The 17262-nt window shown below is 31.7% G+C and overlaps 1 protein-coding gene and 1 non-coding gene across 3 annotated transcripts; one reads left to right on the top strand and one right to left on the bottom strand.

Annotated features, from left to right (window-relative positions):
• Positions 1-473: 473 nt before the first annotated feature.
• Positions 474-545, bottom strand: TRNAW-CCA (transfer RNA tryptophan (anticodon CCA)). Its single transcript has one exon. It is a non-coding gene; the product is annotated as a tRNA-Trp (tRNA).
• A 147-nt stretch (positions 546-692) lies between these two features.
• Positions 693-3590, top strand: LOC107460810 (RHOMBOID-like protein 8). 2 transcript variants are annotated; one of them, XM_016079215.3, is made up of 6 exons: positions 693-1097; positions 1270-1433; positions 1564-1727; positions 1813-2087; positions 2201-2327; positions 2925-3590. In XM_016079215.3, exons 1-6 carry the CDS (start codon positions 796-798, stop codon positions 3042-3044), a joined length of 1152 nt encoding a protein of 383 aa, XP_015934701.1. In that variant the 5' UTR covers positions 693-795; the 3' UTR covers positions 3045-3590. The 2 variants fall into 2 exon arrangements, with proteins under 2 accessions (XP_015934701.1, XP_052109452.1); XM_052253492.1 differs by having other exon boundaries at positions 2201-2322; positions 2925-3050.
• The last annotated feature ends 13672 nt before the right edge of the window (positions 3591-17262 follow it).

The raw sequence follows: 17262 nt of genomic DNA, 5'->3' as shown, positions 1-17262 counted from the left end.
TTTTCCTTTTTTTTTTTTTGGTCGGATATGTCACAATTCACTTCTTCATTCAAGTTTTGTATACTAACAACAATTGTGTATGTAAAATTTTACAGTAAATATGATATGAACAATTAATTTGTTTACAACGCTCATACAACTATTAAAGTACTATGTTTTGAGATAATTTACTTTAGTATATTTCTAACATTACCCTACCATATATCAAATTGTACATATATTAATTATTCATATAATATTTGTAGAATGTAACTAATGCCCTTTATATTGAATGAAAATATTATATAGTGACTAGTGAGTATATTAAGTTATTAACTGAGAGAGAGCGAAATTTAGTCCAAATGATGCTGCCTTTCTTTGGCCCAAAACAGAAGCAAAACCATACTGATAAAAAATGTTATTATGGGCCTAGGCCCGTTAAAATACCAAAAAAGTAAAAATTGATCCGGCGGTAGCTTTACGGATCGGGATATTGAACCCGACGTGAATCGAACACGCAACCTTCTGATCTGGAGTCAGACGCGCTACCATTGCGCCACGGATCCGCTTGCTACTTCACTCGCGTATTGACATAAATATGCATCATCTTACTACCACCCCCTTCGTTTACTGATCAGTCCCCAAAGAAAATCAGAAACAGAAAGTCAGAAACTTCCCGCCAATCTCAACAAACATAACCGTTTTCTCTCTCTAGAAATTCCCACCAACAAACCAACTCGTAGCACATTTTCCACTTCTCGCTGGAAAAAACACAATATCGGTGGTGAAAGGTTACAGTGAGAAGAAGAATCGGAAATGGCGGCGGAAGGAGGTTCCGATCAATTCATCGACATCGTTAAGCTCTCTCCTCCGGCAAAGTTCCCGGCGGCATTCCCCCAGGACCTCAAGGTGGCTCCCTCCTTGAAGCGCCGCCGTTCTGGCGGTGACACGTGGGTGGTGTCAGTGTTCGTGATCATCCACGTGGGCGTCTTCATCGCAACGATGCTGGTCAATGATTGCTGGACGAACTCCAACGGCGACTGCGCCCTAAAAACCCTCGGAAGGTTCTCCTTCCAACCTCTCTCTGAGAATCCTCTCTTAGGCCCTTCTCAGTCCAAGTGAGTTCTTTTCTTTCTTCCAAAGATTCTCTGAATCTGAAATCTTTTTCTGGTTCTCATTGTGAATTGTATTAAGATAAATATTACTTATTAGGTTATTGTGGATCGAGGTATTCTAAATTTCTAATATCAATTAATCGGAACTTCTCGTTTTGATTTTTGGTTGGTGCAGATTAGAGGAAATGGGAGCGCTTCGGAGGAATTTCGTGACAGAGTATCACCAAACTTGGCGTCTTTTCACCTCTCCATTTCTTCATGCTGGGCTCTTCCACCTCCTCCTCAATCTCTGCAGTATCATCTTCATCGGAATTCACCTAGAGCGCGAGCTTGGACCGTGTAATTATATTTTTCCTTTTACAATGCTTTTCTTTTAGCCTTTTAGGGTTCGGATTCTACTGTCAATTGTTTGTTCTGTTGATTGGAGATAAAATTGCTGATGAATGATGAATCTTTTAATTACTTGCAGTACGGATTGGTGTAATCTATGCAATGTCTGCATTTGGGGGAGCCTTGATGGCTTCTCTTTTTCTTCAGCATACCCCAGCTGTTGCCTCTTCTGGGGCTTTGTATGGATTACTCGGAACTTTACTCTCTGAGCTCATTTGGAACTGGGAATTACAAACCAAAAGGGTAGGATTTGGATTTCTTCGTTGTCATTTCCTTTTCTTGTTTCTTGGTGCCAGCATATTGATTAATTTTCTTTGTTTGAATGCAGGTTTCAGCAATAGTCTCTTTTGTCTTTGTATTTGTTTGCAATTTCATCCTTGGCTTTCTGCCTTATGTCGACAACTTTGCGAGCATTGGAGGTTTCGTATCAGGGTTCCTTCTTGGATCTGTACTTCTACTCAGCAGAAGGCTTGAACTGCCAAAGGTTCCAATCAAAGGAACTCTCTTTGATTATGGTGTCAAGAGTTACATCAAGTTAAAGTTGAAGCAAAACATGGACAGACCGGTTCTCAGGATTGTTTCTTTTATCCTCTTTAGCCTGATGTATGTTACTTGTTTCTTTATCCTTGAAAATTTGCATGCCTAGCTGTCTTGTATTATTACTGCTTTCTGGCATGAGTCAAAATATTAAGACTAGAAGTTTCTTGTGTTTGCAGATTGGCCGGTTGTCTTGTGGCAGTTCTTCACGGGATCAACATCAATAGTTATTGCACATGGTGCCCATATGTTGACTGTATCCCTTATACAAGCTGGCACTGCCAAAATGGAGAAACCTCTTGTAAGGTATCAAGCATCCTTGTTAACCTTACCTGAATTGAACAAAACGTATTATTTATACTCACTCTATTTATGCATTGAGTCAACACATTTTCCTCTACCATTAAGTGTGAGACTTATCTTATGTGAATGCCACATCTCATCCAATAGTGGAAGGGTGTGATTGTCGGGCTATGAGTTCATCATATCGTACGATGTAGACAACAAAAATCACAATTAAAAATACCAAACTATGCTATCCCAAAGTAAAATACCAACCCAATGGCTAGTTGAAACATTTCACTTACTTTTGTACGCTAAAATGTTTTGTTTTTTTCTACAATTAACTGACTGCCTTATATTTTGGTTAAATTACTTTATTAGTTCCTGTAGTTTTTAAAATATAAAGACTCAATTACAATTTCCAAATTTAAAAAAAATTATAGACTCAATTACAATTGACAAATTTAACAAAATTAGAGACTGTTAGCATAATTTAACTTTATATTTATTAATACACCATTAGTGATTATAGATAAGTTTCCTTCCTGTTGAAAGGGGAAAACAAAAAGAATATATAGAAGCTTCCTTCAAGCTAATATTGGTTATATGCTACAATTGCAGACAATGGTGAGCGATGATCAGATGACATTGACCTGTATGGGGAATGGAAACTTCAGGGTCTTTCCTTTTACGAACATCTCTCGGACAAGGATCAGTGATCTATGCAATCTGATATGCTGATGAAACTACAAGTTTCAATGATCACTTGTGCCACAAATTACTTGGGAAATGCTGGATAGCTGAAAGATAGCTTTGTATCTTGCCATTTTTGTCATGTTCTTTTTTCCCGGAGATGGAGCTATAGGACCTCATTTAGAAGCTTGAGCAAGTTCGGTGTAACACAAGATGAATCCTATTCATTCTTGTAAAAAATTGCTGTAGAAATAAATAAGGGTTATCCCTTCTAGATAAGTGACCATTTCATTTCATAGCTTTGTAAAAAATTGTGATTTGAAAAATATTTTCATCACTTTTTTTTTTGGGTGTATTCAACTGGACTTATTATCTCTCTTTCTCATCAAGAGAAAAAATAAGTCCAAACTCCAAAGTGAAAACACAAAAAAAGGGGGGGTTACTACTGTTGTCACTTTCATCCCATGTTAAATAAAAGCTTGAATGACAGCTATGATACTTGGAAATTCCCAGCAGATCCGGATTCTGGCTGCTTCTGATTCAGCTCTATAACTAGATTATGGCCATGGTTGAGGTTTGTGAGCTGTTGTTGAGCACCCACCGCCGCCTTCTTTACAGTTAACAATAGCCATGGAAGTGGGGCTATGCCTGACCCTGTTTATTGCCCTTCAAAGTTTCCGCACATAATTAACAAAAAAGGGTTCAATTGTATAGATCCATCAAGTCACTAGAGTAGGTTCATCCAACTCGCTGTCAAACCAATCCAAATTGGACGCGAAGCAAGTTTTTCATTTATTTATTTATTTTTATCGTTTTCAATTGCAGGGCTCCACTTTGTTATTATTTATTTTTGAACCATATCTCGGCTGAAAATTCCAAGTCATTTTCATTGGTCCGTGGTACTGTCGGCTAGTGAAATATATACACACTGGACCAGTGTACTTGTTATATTCCAAGGGAAAAACCATTAATATCCCCTGAAATGCTTGAACTATGCATTTATATATGCGGTGGATACTTGAACTGTGCATTATATGGTGGTAGCAGTCTTTGTCCACTTTTTATGTGTGCTGGAACAGCTGGGTACTCTACTCCTCCATCAAATTTTAAAGTGGATTTCTTTCATATTCAAGTCCCTTGAGTAACTTTGATGAGCCTATATTACAACAAAGTTCATCTGAAAGTTATTTGAACCCTCTTGGCATTTGCACCTATTATTGTGTACCACATTTCTCTAACTTGTTTTCCTTTTTCTACTTTCTCTTGTTTAGTGTTTACACTATAATGAGGTTCATATAACATCATTCTTGTTTATTATAGTTTGTATTTAGAATTTTAGGTTTGGACAAGCGAATAACAATTTTTTTCAAACTATCATTTTTAAAATAACTAAAATTTCGATTTAGCCCTTAAAATATTTTCTTATACAATTTTAAATAAGCCGATTCTAAAATTTTTTTGCTAAATTAGATGATTTTATGATTTTAATCATGAAACAATTTCATGTTTTAACTTCTTAACTTATTCTTTTAATTTAGTGTAAAATCTCAATTTTTTAACCCAGATAATTTTATATTTTCAATCTAGAGGCCGAACATATGACCAAGAACAATTATATAAAGCAGACCTTGAATTATGAAAAAAATGGCAATAATATATATGAAGTTCGTGCATAAGCGTAAATAGGAAAGAGTTTTATATTTTTCTTGTCATCCAAAAGTAGAAAACATCCAAAATTAGTAGATAGTTAATAATTGAACTTGATAGATATTTGAGTTAAATATTTTGCAGCAATAGCACACGTAAATCAAAGCTAATATGAAATTTAGTAATTTACATAAATTAATTTTTTATCACTAATTTTCTTTTATAACAACATTAAAGAGGGGAATGCAATATTATATGAGTTTAATTTTAATATATTAATAATGTAAAATATTTTATACAGTTGTACAATTATATTTATTTTTTTGAATGACCATTCACATAATCAACATAAAAAATAATTATTTTTACTGATACAGTATTACATAATTAAAAGCACATGTAAAACTACTTTACACTAACGATGCATTAAAATTAAATTCACATTATATTATATTATTTGGACAAAAAGGTTAGTTGTCTTTGAGAACCGTTGGGTCCCTCCTTATCAAGATCAACTGAAGCTTAATCTATCAAATATTTTTGACAATTGTAATTGCAAAAATATTGCAGCACTTCTATAGCGGCACAAGCACCATTCCATTCCATGTAAACCATTAATTCTGGCGACACGTGGCATCTTTTAATCACTCAGCCGCATATCTATGAGTTAAATAATATATATTTTAAATTAAATTGAAGGAGGTAAATTTCAGATATCAAAAATCACTATCATGAAAAATAAAATAAAATAAAATAAAAGGGTAGTTCCAACGCCTTCGCCTATCCATATAAAAATAGTCCCCCTAAGATGCCCCCATTTATAAAAGGCCTAGCAGCACTATCAGTATTCCTTGCATTACTATAAATGCTTGTTTGATGGCCTTAAAACACTTTCCTCAACATTTTTGTAATTACGGTGTTCTCCCCTTTTTAAGGCAGAAGAAGAAGAAAGGGACTAAAAGATAACACTAGTGGGAGGGAATCCTGAAGTGGGTGTAACCAAAAAGAAAATTACTTTAATTTTAAATAATTATTAATTCTGTAATTTTTAATGCTATATAGTATTTAATTACAATTTCTCTATTTACATAATCACTTAAAATTTAATTTGGGTTCTGTTACGTGGGTAACTGAAATTGGTAGTTTGGACTTGAAGGATTGGCTTAAGTGTTAATGGAAGAAGGTCTCCGACTTGGTGTGCGCCTGAGAGTTTCCGTACCTGCAAAGACATTTTGATGTCTAAGTCAGTAAAGAGTTAAGCAAGTTTAAAGAGTATTGGAATTTAGAGATATCTTATGGGTGTCAGTGTATTTATAGTGGTGATTCAATAACCATCGTTGGAGTAGTTCTACTTTTCAAGGTGGATAACCGTCCCTTTATCTTAAGATAGTTGAGATATGACTCCTGGAAATAGGTTGAGAAATTTTGAAGGCGGTTACTTATTTAAATAAGTGTTATCTGCCAGTCATCTCTCGAACCCGACTTCTTTGGGAAGAAGTCCCTATCGAAACCGATCTCTTTTAAGGAGGTCAATTGGCGGCGAAGGTCAATCTTTAAATTGGGCTTTTTGGTTTATTTGGATCTGAATCGTAGCGTTAGGCCACTATATAAACATGTTTATCATTTCTTAGTTAAATATTGAGGATTCAATTATCGTTTTAACCACTAGAAAATTTCTAAAAATACTAAAAAATATATAACCTATAAAAAAATAGTTTTTACTATTTTAAATATTTGAACCCAAAATCTCTAAATTAGAACATTAGAGATTTACTATTTTAACTAATATCATATTTATTAGACATATTATTAGTGCCTATTAATATACTGGTTCTTATAATGTCAATACATTAAAACTAATTTGAAAAAATAAATCTGGCAAAAAAGAGAAAGAGGAAAAAGACTTTCTATGATAATCTTTCAGCATCAATAATAATGTTAGTCAAAGATGGGAATACATATCCTATAAAATGAACCTAAAAGACACATAAGATTTTGATCATTGGGTCCTTTCCTCACATATACTAATAATTATAAAGCTCTTTCAACTTGGGGGTTCCTAATAAGAGGTAATATGGCTAATTGGGTTGACTATTAATGAGTCTCCCATCCCCTTTTGCTTCTCTTGTGTTTCACACGCGTTCTCAAGCACACAAAGCAAAACTAGTCCCACAAAAATTTAAAAAAAAAGGGACCCCCATGGATATCATCAACAAGATGCTAGTTGAAAGGGTGGCTCACCTCCTTGTTGGATTATGTGAGTCTTTAAATATGGAAAAAAAAAAAGATGCTAGTTGAAAGGTGTATATGCTTAGGAAAGGATGCCATGAGAATTGTGAAGTAGTAGAATATGATGGTGGACACTTTTATGTGCACCCACCATTACCCTTCTTTATCTCTATTTCAATTTTGAAAAATATTACGTGTAGATATATGTGTGAGATGACATTTAATTCTATTCATTTACAATTATGTTGGATATAATACTAAATTTATACTTAAATTGGAGACAAATACTTTTATATTTTAAGAACATATTTAGTATATATTTTAGGTACAATTGTGACTATTTAATATTTATTCTTTGTTTTCTTTAAAGGTTATAATAGAAATACAATTTAATAATTTGAATAAAATGCTAAAATAATTGATTAATTTTTCAAATATTAGAAATGAAATTAAATCAAATTAAATATTAAAGATAATTTTAAAAATTAACCCTTCATATATTTAAAATTATTACTGATTAATGAGTTATTAATTATTATATATACAAAACAAAATTTAAATTCCGAAACTTACTTATCAGAAGAGTGATAAGGAGTAATCACTCTAAACAATTTCTGTCTATTTAAATATTTGTCCTCTCTTTGTGTGTGGCACCTGCTTAACATCACCTTAATCCTTTTTTCTTTCTATGACTAAGCTATCCTATACATGTAATATGATCACTAACTTTTTCCCACTTGTAAACACTTTAATGGCTAAAAATGTTTTTCAAATATATAGCAATAACCTAAACATTGAAATGAGTGTTTAAAACATCATTTAAACCATTTTAATACATAAATGCTACTCTTTCTTTTTATCAACTATATTTCATACCACAGGCTTATTAGAGAAAGAGTACTATTCACTCAATAATTACTAACAAAAATTTTATACATTTAAAATTTGAAAATTTGTGCATCCAAAATTTATATTCACTGATTATTAGTTAAGTAGTATTTTTGTCTATAATAACATTACAAAAATATAAATTTTTTAAATTTGTATCGATTTTATTTTGATATTATAAATTATAGCAAAAAATTAAAGATTTATAAAATTAAATTACTTAAAAAAAAATCATATGGAATAAAGTCTCTATCAACTAAATTACATATAATAAATATTTAAAGAAAAAAAATAAAAATACAGATTAAAAAGATAAATGATAAAAATTTAAAACTAAATAAAAAATTAAAAAATATGTATATAATAATAATATATTTATGTGAATAATATTACGGAATCATTTTTTAATTAAACTTATTTATAAATTTAATGTATTTTTATGACTTTATGAATTTATTTAAATTATTTTATTTTATTTTTTGTGAAAAAAATATAGAAAGAAATAGAGAATGAGAGATAAAAGAGAGAGAAAGATAAAGAAAAAAAGAAAGGAAGTTTATTAATTTTGGAAGAAAAATTTTTATTATAATTATAATGAAAGAATAACTCGTGACACATTTTAGTTTATCAAATTAGTAATATAAAATATAAATTATAAGTTATAAGTTATATATAGATTGGAAATGGTATAGAAAAATAGAAACGAATAAAGAAGTAGATAAGAGTATGGAAGAAGGTAGTTTATTAATTTTGAAGAAAATATTTTATCTTAATTTTAATGAGAAAGTGTCATGTGATATATTTTAGTTGTTAAATTAATAATATAATATATGTATATTTCAATTTTAATTTTGATATTCTAATTTTAATTACAATTAGAGAATATCATGTTACACACTTTAATTGTCAAATTTATAATTAGTCATTGATAATAATATATAAAAAAAGATAGAGTGAATATAAGAATAAAAGAGATAGAATGGGTAAAAGAACGAGAGAAAGAGAGGGGAAACAAGGAAAACAAAAAAAACAAGAAAAACAAAGAAACTGCTTAAATAAATAGATGGACAGTTCCGTTTAAGACTACTTTTAAACTCTTCCCAAGAGAAGAAAGTTCCATCTTTGCCATGATGTCTGCCACTGTGTTTGCATCTCTCATAATCAAACGAAAGTCAACACACCAATTCTAATGCATGATATCGCTTATTTTGAGCATCAACGGATCAATAAACTCAAAACCATCTTGGTGATTAGTAACAAGATTAAACGCTTCCACACAATCCGTCTCACAAATAACATCTCATTGACCCATATTCCAAGCTAAGAGATATCCTCTCCAAATAGCAAACAATTCCCCTTGAAGAATACTATTATTCTCAATTATTCTCAAACACATCCTTTGCCAACTCCGTTACAATCTCTAATAACACAAGCAAAATCAACGCTATCACTAGAACCAGGATAACTAGCATCACAATTAATCTTAAAAGTACTAATGGATGGAAAATTTCAAGAACCACTTAGAATAGAGGATAGGGACATACGTTATAATTCAAAAATACTCCTAAACTCTTTTTCTGAAACTAATGCTAAACAAATCACTTTTTTCAGAGGTCAAGTCTTGTGAGGACATTATTCGATTCCTTATTCGCTATATCCACCAAAGTCCCAAAAAAAACTTGAATGGATGTTCTCTATTATGATACAAGAACCAATTCTTTAAATCCAGAGGATGACAATAAAAAATATTCAACTTATGCTATACAATATGAGTTTTTGGATAATTTAAAATACAATATAAAATTGATTTCTCACTAGAAAGGTATTTTGGCCATTTATCAAATGATGATACTCCTCTTTTGAAGCGAAAATTTTTCGTACGAAAAACTTCTTTAAAATACAGCCAAGCTAAATATTTGTGTTTTTTGAGATAAACTAGTGCCAAAGCTAATTTTTTCATTTTTCATAACGGAACAGCTACTTACACATTTTAATTATAAAATTAGTAATATATAATAGATTTTGATTCTAAAATTATTCTCATACTATATCTCATTGAACAACCAAACAACCAAAATCTATATCTCATCTAAGGGAGAGATTCGTTTCCATTTTATATATATTTTGAATAACTTTTTATACTCGATGAATTTTACTGATCCAACTGTTAAATTTTAACATCTCTACATTTCATTATATAGATTAATCTCAGAAAGTTTTATACAAATTTTAGAATTGATTTAAAATGTTATCATAATACTTTAATTTTATGTATATTTTATAGATTTAAAAATACAAAAAAAATAGATTATTAGATTATATACTATTGTTCTTCGAATTTTGAAAAAAGGGATAAATTTAATTATCATGATATGATTTTATGGTTAAATTATCACGCATTAAAAATTACTCAACAGATCCGTGTCCTCATCTATTTAACTATTATGAAATAATTATGTTATATAAACACTTAAAAAATAATTACTAAATCGACCACTAATATTAAATAAAAAATACATATATATCCAAAATATATAAAATAATATATAAAAATATATAATGGTTAATTTTTTTAACATGTAATTTTTTTATTATGAAAATAAAAGTTGGAATTTTCAATTGTTTTCTAACCACTATAATGTAAAATCATTTATACAATTAATTAATAGAACTTGAGAAGGACAAAAATGCTAACAGAACATACACAAAACTATGTTTGATNTAATTATAAGAAATAATAATTACAAAAAATTGATAAAAATAATAAAAAATAAAAATAAGTTATATTTTTATATATATTCTGTGTCTTTTTTATAAAAAATATAAAATATATTAATTTAATATTTTAAATACAATATATATGTATATTTATATTTTATTTATTAAATATAATTTTATATTTTTATATTCCTGTCTCAATTTTTCGTACAATTAAACAAATTTAGTTCAATAGACAGTATCATAGTAAATAGTCCTTTTATCATAATTTTGCACCTTTTCTCAAATTTTGTTGACTAATTAATAATATAAACATACTGTTAATTTATTTATTTATTTACAAAATTTAGTATAAAGTTTAACTGTCTAGGCCTGCAAAAGAAAAGGAAGACTCAAATAATTGCACTGCATGATTGGCTAAAAATATTTATTTTGTTTTCATTAATTTAAAGTTTGAAACTGTTTCCGGAATGAAATATGAAGTGAAAGTTTTGATAATAGTGATTAGGGTTGGCCCAGGCGAAAAGAAATCTTTAACTTTTAGAAGGTTGAGAATATAATTATCATTCAGATCCAGTTGTTCAGTTTGTGTGGGTGCCACTTGCCGCATAATGCCACCTACATAATACACTTTTAACTTTGCTTTTCATAATTTTTCTTTCTTTTTTTCTCTTCTTCTTTTCCCAAACAGGGCACTATTTCCTCATGCTTACGATAAGCTTGAAGTGGCAGAACTTCCCCACCTCTAAATACAAATGTGCCCTTTTTGGTTAATGAACTGAATAAAACTTTCTGAGAGAGGAAATAATATAATTAGAATTTAATTGTTATTTATTGTCAGTATAAATAATTTTATTTAGTGTTACAACTCAATTTTATTTAGTGTTATAGCATAATCTTTAAACTAAATTGAATCGAGTATAATCGATCTATTTAAGAACATACATATCCAATTAAAAAGAGAATTGAACAAAAATTTCTTTCAATCTACAATTATAAAAAATTATAAATATTAGGAATAAAATTCTTTCAAAATATTTTTTAATTCTAATTTTTATATATCTTAAATTTTAGACTGATTTGATCATCAGAATCTTTTAAAATATCTATTTTTTATTTGTTTTTTATACTCTTAGTATATTTAAATTAAACTCACAATTATTCAAATTTACAATTTAAATATTACATAATGTTATTTCAATTTTTTGTGTGTGTATTTAAATACATTTTTATACTATTAAATATGAGTTTAATTTTAATATATTAATAATATACAAAGTCTTTAATTAGATTCTGATTTTTTAAATATTAATTTTAAAAATTAATTACTTTTATAATATGATAATATTAATATATAATTAAATGTTTTTATAAAACACTTTTGTAGTGTAATTAATCCATGAAAATTAAATTTATTATATATTTGATATCCCTACAATTTTATCTTCAGCTTTAATATTTTATTATTGTACTGTATGTAGTGATGCGAAAATGGATTCGAATTTGGGTATAAATTCAATCTGATGAAACCTTATTGTCGGTATAAATCAAAGTGACATAAACAACGAAACAAAATATGTACCATTGATAAGATAAATAAAATTTGAAACTTTGGACATGTCAGTCCATGTTTCAATTTATTTCAGAAAATAATAAAATAAAAGTATTTCTAAAACAAGGATGAATTTGATTTCAACTCGATGACCATTCACTCTTTGTGAAAAAGACAAGCAATGTAGTGCAGAGAGAATGATATAGCAAAATGATACTGCTTGGTTAAAGTTAAGATTAATGCTATCATAAGCACCCAAAGAGGCAGACAAAAAGAAATTAAAGAATAAGAATAAAAGACTTTTATACACTGTATAAATACCTCAATGATTATGTAGTTCATTAACTGATTATCACAATTTAAATAAGCATGAAATTCATCAATTATCTGAATATTCATGAATGCAATATTAAGAGAAATAAATGTATACAATTAGTAAAGATAATTTTTGTTAGGATTTTGCTAATTTGTTCCTAAAGATATAGATTAAAAACACTATAAAAAATGTTTTATAAAAATTGTTAAAAAAAATACTTTTTATATTATCAATGTATTGAATACATTAAAAATATTAAAAATTTATTATGAGTATTGAAAGGTATCAAGAACCTAGGTTGAAGGATTTCAAGAATTGAGAGAGAGAAGAACAGAGTGAAAAATATGAATTTGAAAAATATGTATAGTGAGCAAAAGATCAGTCTTGTAGCTGTGAGGGTTGCTACTTATAACTTGGAGTATCCGTCACTAGAAGGTTCCAGTACTAACTAAAACACTAGCTAACTTTTAACAGTAACTTAATAGCTTAACCAACTATTGCAAAACTAATTAGCCGTTTGGAATGCAGAGCTAACTGAACTGAAACAGAACTTAGTTAGTTACATTCTAGCTGGCTCAACTAAATACAGTTACTCAGCTTAAGCATACTTATCATGATCTCTACTTTTTCTTTCTTCTTGTTTTGTCTTGCTTTGATCATTATGCATCATTGTCTCAACTTGTTTGTTCTGCTATTTTTGTTGATCACTCATTCTTTTGTTTAACTCTTCAATTGCATTGTCACCCTCTTCAATATTCAATCTGCCTCTGAAGCGGAGAAAATTCTCAGATGACACAGCCTTTGTTAGAACATCAGCCACTTGCATAGTTCCAGAGATGTGACTTACTCTAATGTCTTTGCTATTTACATTATCTCTGACAAAATGGAGATCTATCTCAAAATATTTGGATTTTGAGTGTAGGATCGGGTTGGCAGCAAGTAGAACTGCACTTAAGTTATCACAATAGACCATGGATGGCTCTTTTGCTGGAAATTGCAGCTCAGACATTAAGTTTTTCACCCAGATTAGCTCAGCCACCAAGTCTGCCATACTTCTATACTTAGCCTCTGTGCTTGATCTTGCTACTGCTGTCTGCTTCCTTGAAGCCCAGGAGACTAGATTTGAACCAAGGAATACACAGTATCCACTTGTGGACTTCCTATCATCAGGGTCCCCAACCAAATCTGAGTCACTGTAGGCTATGACTTTCATAGAGTTGGCTTTCTTCAAGTGCAGCCCATGATTCATTGTACCACTGAGATATCTAAGTATTCTCTTTACCATTTTTCAGTGGGTGTCTAGAGGGGCTTGTACAAACTGTGACATCTTGTGTACACTGTATGAGATCTTGGGTCTAGTCACTGTTAGATATTGCAGGCTACCAATTATTGACCTATAAAGTTGAGGATCACCAAATCTGGAACCACCTAAGGCTGACAATTTCACTGTTGAGGGCAGAGGCGTGTGACAACTCGAGCAGCCTTCCATATTTGTTTTTTTCAACACTTCATTGATATACTTCTGTTGAGAGAGAAGTAATCCTCCATCACTTGTCTTAGCCACCTGAATTCCAAGAAAGTAGTGAAGATTGCCCTGTCCTTGAGTGCAAATTTTGCTTTCAACTTTTCAATTACTTTTTTTACATGAGCTTCAGCTTCTCCGGTGATAATTATATCGTCAACATATACCAACACAAAGGTTTTTACTTCATTTGTCACCCTTAGAAATACTGACACATCTGACTTTGTTGACTTAAACTCAATTTTTGCCAGCCCATTGGCAAGCTTATGATACCACTCTCTAGGGGCTTGCTTCAATCCATAGAGAGCCTTGGTTAACCTACAGACCAAAGAAGAATCACCTTTTTCATACCCATTTGGCTGTTTTATGTACACTTCTTCCATCAAGTTTCAATGTAAGAAGGCATTATTTACATCCAATTGTCTAATTGTCCATGACTTAGCCAGAGCAAGATTCTGATTGATGTGGGTTTAACCACTGGGCTGTACGTCTCGGTGAAGTCAAAACCTGGTCTCTGTGAATAACCTTGTGCTACCAGCCTTGCCTTGTACTTCTGCAGTGAACCGTCTGAGTTATACTTAATCCTGAACACCCATTTACTTCCTATTGCTTCTCTGTTTGGAGGGAGTGTTACTAGTTCCCAGGTTTTGTTCTTTATCAGGGCTTCATATTCTAAGTCCATGGCTGCCTTCCATTCTGGGGATTGAAGTGCTTGATTTACATTTCATGGCTCCACACTTGCTAGGAACACTCTAGGTTTGAAAATTTCTGCTTTGCTCCTGGTGACCATAGAGTGTGTGTTCGTTGTTGTTGCTGCTAAAGGTGCTTCTTCATCAACTGCTAAGACGACTTCGATATCATTTATAGGGATGAGAATGGGTGTTGCTGAAGCTGCTGTTGGTTCAGGTCTAATTGTGCTTTCATAGTAGGGTTGCTGCTGTTGTGAATTAATTTCTGTTGTGTTTGACTGTCGTGGCTTTTGCTGTTGTGAATTGTTGTTTCTTTGTTGATGCTGCTGTTGTACAATGGTTGATGAGATGTTCTTTAATTGTTGTGGCTGCTGTTGTTGTGTATTGCTTCCTGACGTGGTTGATTGTTGTGGCTGGTGCATATTGACTACTGAGTTGTTGTCTAATTGCTGATGCTGCTGCTGTATAATGGTTGATAAGTTGTTCTTTAATTGTTGTGGCTGCTGCTATTGTGTATTGCTTGTTGAATTATGCACTTGTTGTTGCTGTCTGATAACATAAAAAATATTTTCTAATTGTTGTTGCTGCTGTTGTTGTCTATTTGTGTTAATTAAAGGAACTGAGGGAATTCTTGGAACCACCACCTGAGCTTCTGGACTTGAAATTGAACCATTTTGATATTTCTGGCCATTTTTATTTGCTTGTGCTATTTGTTGTTGTAGGTGTCTTGAGATTGGATTGTGTTGCTGCTGCTGAACTCTTACTATTGGTTGTTGGTGCTGTTGAGTTGAGTTTGAACTTGGTTGTTGTAGTGGAATTAAAGGAATCTTGGTCATGATTGAAATTGGACCATTCTGATGTTGCTGGCTATTTTTATTTGCTTGTAGGCTGCTTCTTAATTGCTGCTGCTGTCTTGGGTCAATTAATTGTTGTGCTTGCTGCTGTTGTGCACTTGTATTGCTTGATTGTTGCTGCTGTTGTCTAGCTTCAGGACTGTTTCTTAATTGATGCTGCTGTTGTCTAGTTTTAGGACTGCTTCTTAATTGTTGCTACTGCTGTCTTGGGTCAATTAATTGTTGTGCTTGCTGCTGTTGTGCACTTGTATTGCTTGATTGTTGCTGATGTTGTCTAGCTTCAGGACTGCTTCTTGATTGGTGTTGCTGCTGTCTAGTTTTAGGACTGCTTCTTAATTGTTGCTGCTGCTTTCTTGTGTTGATTAATTCTTGTAATTGCTGTTGTTGTGGACTAATATTGTCCAGTTGTTGCACTACTAAGTTTGCCAAGTGTTGCTGCTGCTGCTGCTGCCTTGCATCTATTAACTGTTGTGCTTGCTGCTGTTGTGCACTAATGCTCAATTGTTGTTGTATTGCTGAATTTGGTTGTGCTTGCTGCCTCTGCTGTTGTATACTAGTGCTCAATTATTGCTAGTGCTGTTGCTTTGAACTGGTCAATTGTTGCTACTGCTGCTCTCTATTGTCAGTGTTGACTCGAGGAACTCTAGGCATCAATGAGATTTGTGGTGTTGAGCTTGAATCATCTAGTTTTTGGTCCTGCTTAGCTGCTTCTCCAAAAGGGAATCTATCTTCAACAAAAATTACATTTGGAGTGGTAATGGTCTTTCTTTGTTGAGTGAGACATTTGTACCCTTTCTGAGTTGTACCATACCCAACAAATGTGCACGGTGATGATCTAAAGTCTAACTTGTGCTTGTTGGAGGGTCTTAGATGAGGAAAACATAGATACCCAAACACTCTTAGGTTCTCATAGGAAGGTCTCTTTCCAAACAGTTTTTTCATAGGTGACTGTCCTAGTAAGACTGGTGTAGGTAACATATTGATTAACTTGGCTGCTGTTATAAATGCTTCCCCCTAAAACTTTATAGGCATTGAAGCTCCAGCCAGCAATGTTAGCCCCATTTCAACCACATGCCTATGTTTCTTTTCTGCTGAGCTATTTTGCTGGTGTACATGTGGACAAGAAAACCTGTGACAAATTCCTCTTTCCTGCAATATCTTTGACAAACCAACATATTCAGCTGCATTGTCACTTTGAACCATCTTTAATTTTGTGTTTAGTTGCAATTCAATCATTTGGTGAAAGTGATTAAAGACTGATTTAAGTTGAGCTCTAGATTTAAGAAGATATATCCAAGTGAACTTTGAGAAAGTATCAATAAAATTCACAAAATATCAGTTTTCATTATTGTCAAATATGGGTGTTGGGCCCCAAATATCTGTGTATACAAGTTCTAATGGTTTTGTGTACAATATTTGTGAAATAGGAAAGGGTAATTGATGCGATTTACCAATACAACAAGCTGGACATTCTAGCTTATCAGCTGTAAATGAAAGATTACAAGTATTGAGTACTTTTGACATGACACTTTTGCTTGGTTGTCCCAATTTGGCATGCCAAAGAAAGAGATTATTCAAGCTTTTAAGAGAAGAAACATAGGCTGCTGGTGTGTGTGCAGTGGTGAACTTGACAAACTTATACAATCCCCTATCAACACTCCCTTGAAGGACCACTTCTTTGTTTTCCTGAGATTTAACGCAACACTTATTAGCATGGAATTCAAAAAAAAAAACTTTGTTATCACATCAGAATTTATGCACACTCATCAAGTTCTTAGTAATCTCAGGTACATACAACAATTTTTTCATTGAGAACAACCTAGAGCTCAAATCAGACTTAAAGCACAAATT

The sequence above is a fragment of the Arachis duranensis genome, chromosome 8 (genome assembly GCF_000817695.3).
Source record: "Arachis duranensis cultivar V14167 chromosome 8, aradu.V14167.gnm2.J7QH, whole genome shotgun sequence".
NCBI classification, from domain to species: domain Eukaryota; kingdom Viridiplantae; phylum Streptophyta; class Magnoliopsida; order Fabales; family Fabaceae; genus Arachis; species Arachis duranensis.
This window is presented reverse-complemented; position numbering and strand designations above follow the sequence as displayed.

Bases quoted from the DNA above. Each gene is read 5' to 3' on its own strand.
- LOC107460810 (XM_016079215.3), top strand. From the start codon at position 796: ATGGCGGCGGAAGGAGGTTCCGATCAATTCATCGACATCGTTAAGCTC. The intron at 1,098-1,269 runs GTGAGTTCTTTT...TGGTTGGTGCAG, and splicing joins TTAGGCCCTTCTCAGTCCAA to ATTAGAGGAAATGGGAGCGC. The intron at 2,088-2,200 runs GTATGTTACTTG...TTGTGTTTGCAG, and splicing joins TTTATCCTCTTTAGCCTGAT to ATTGGCCGGTTGTCTTGTGG.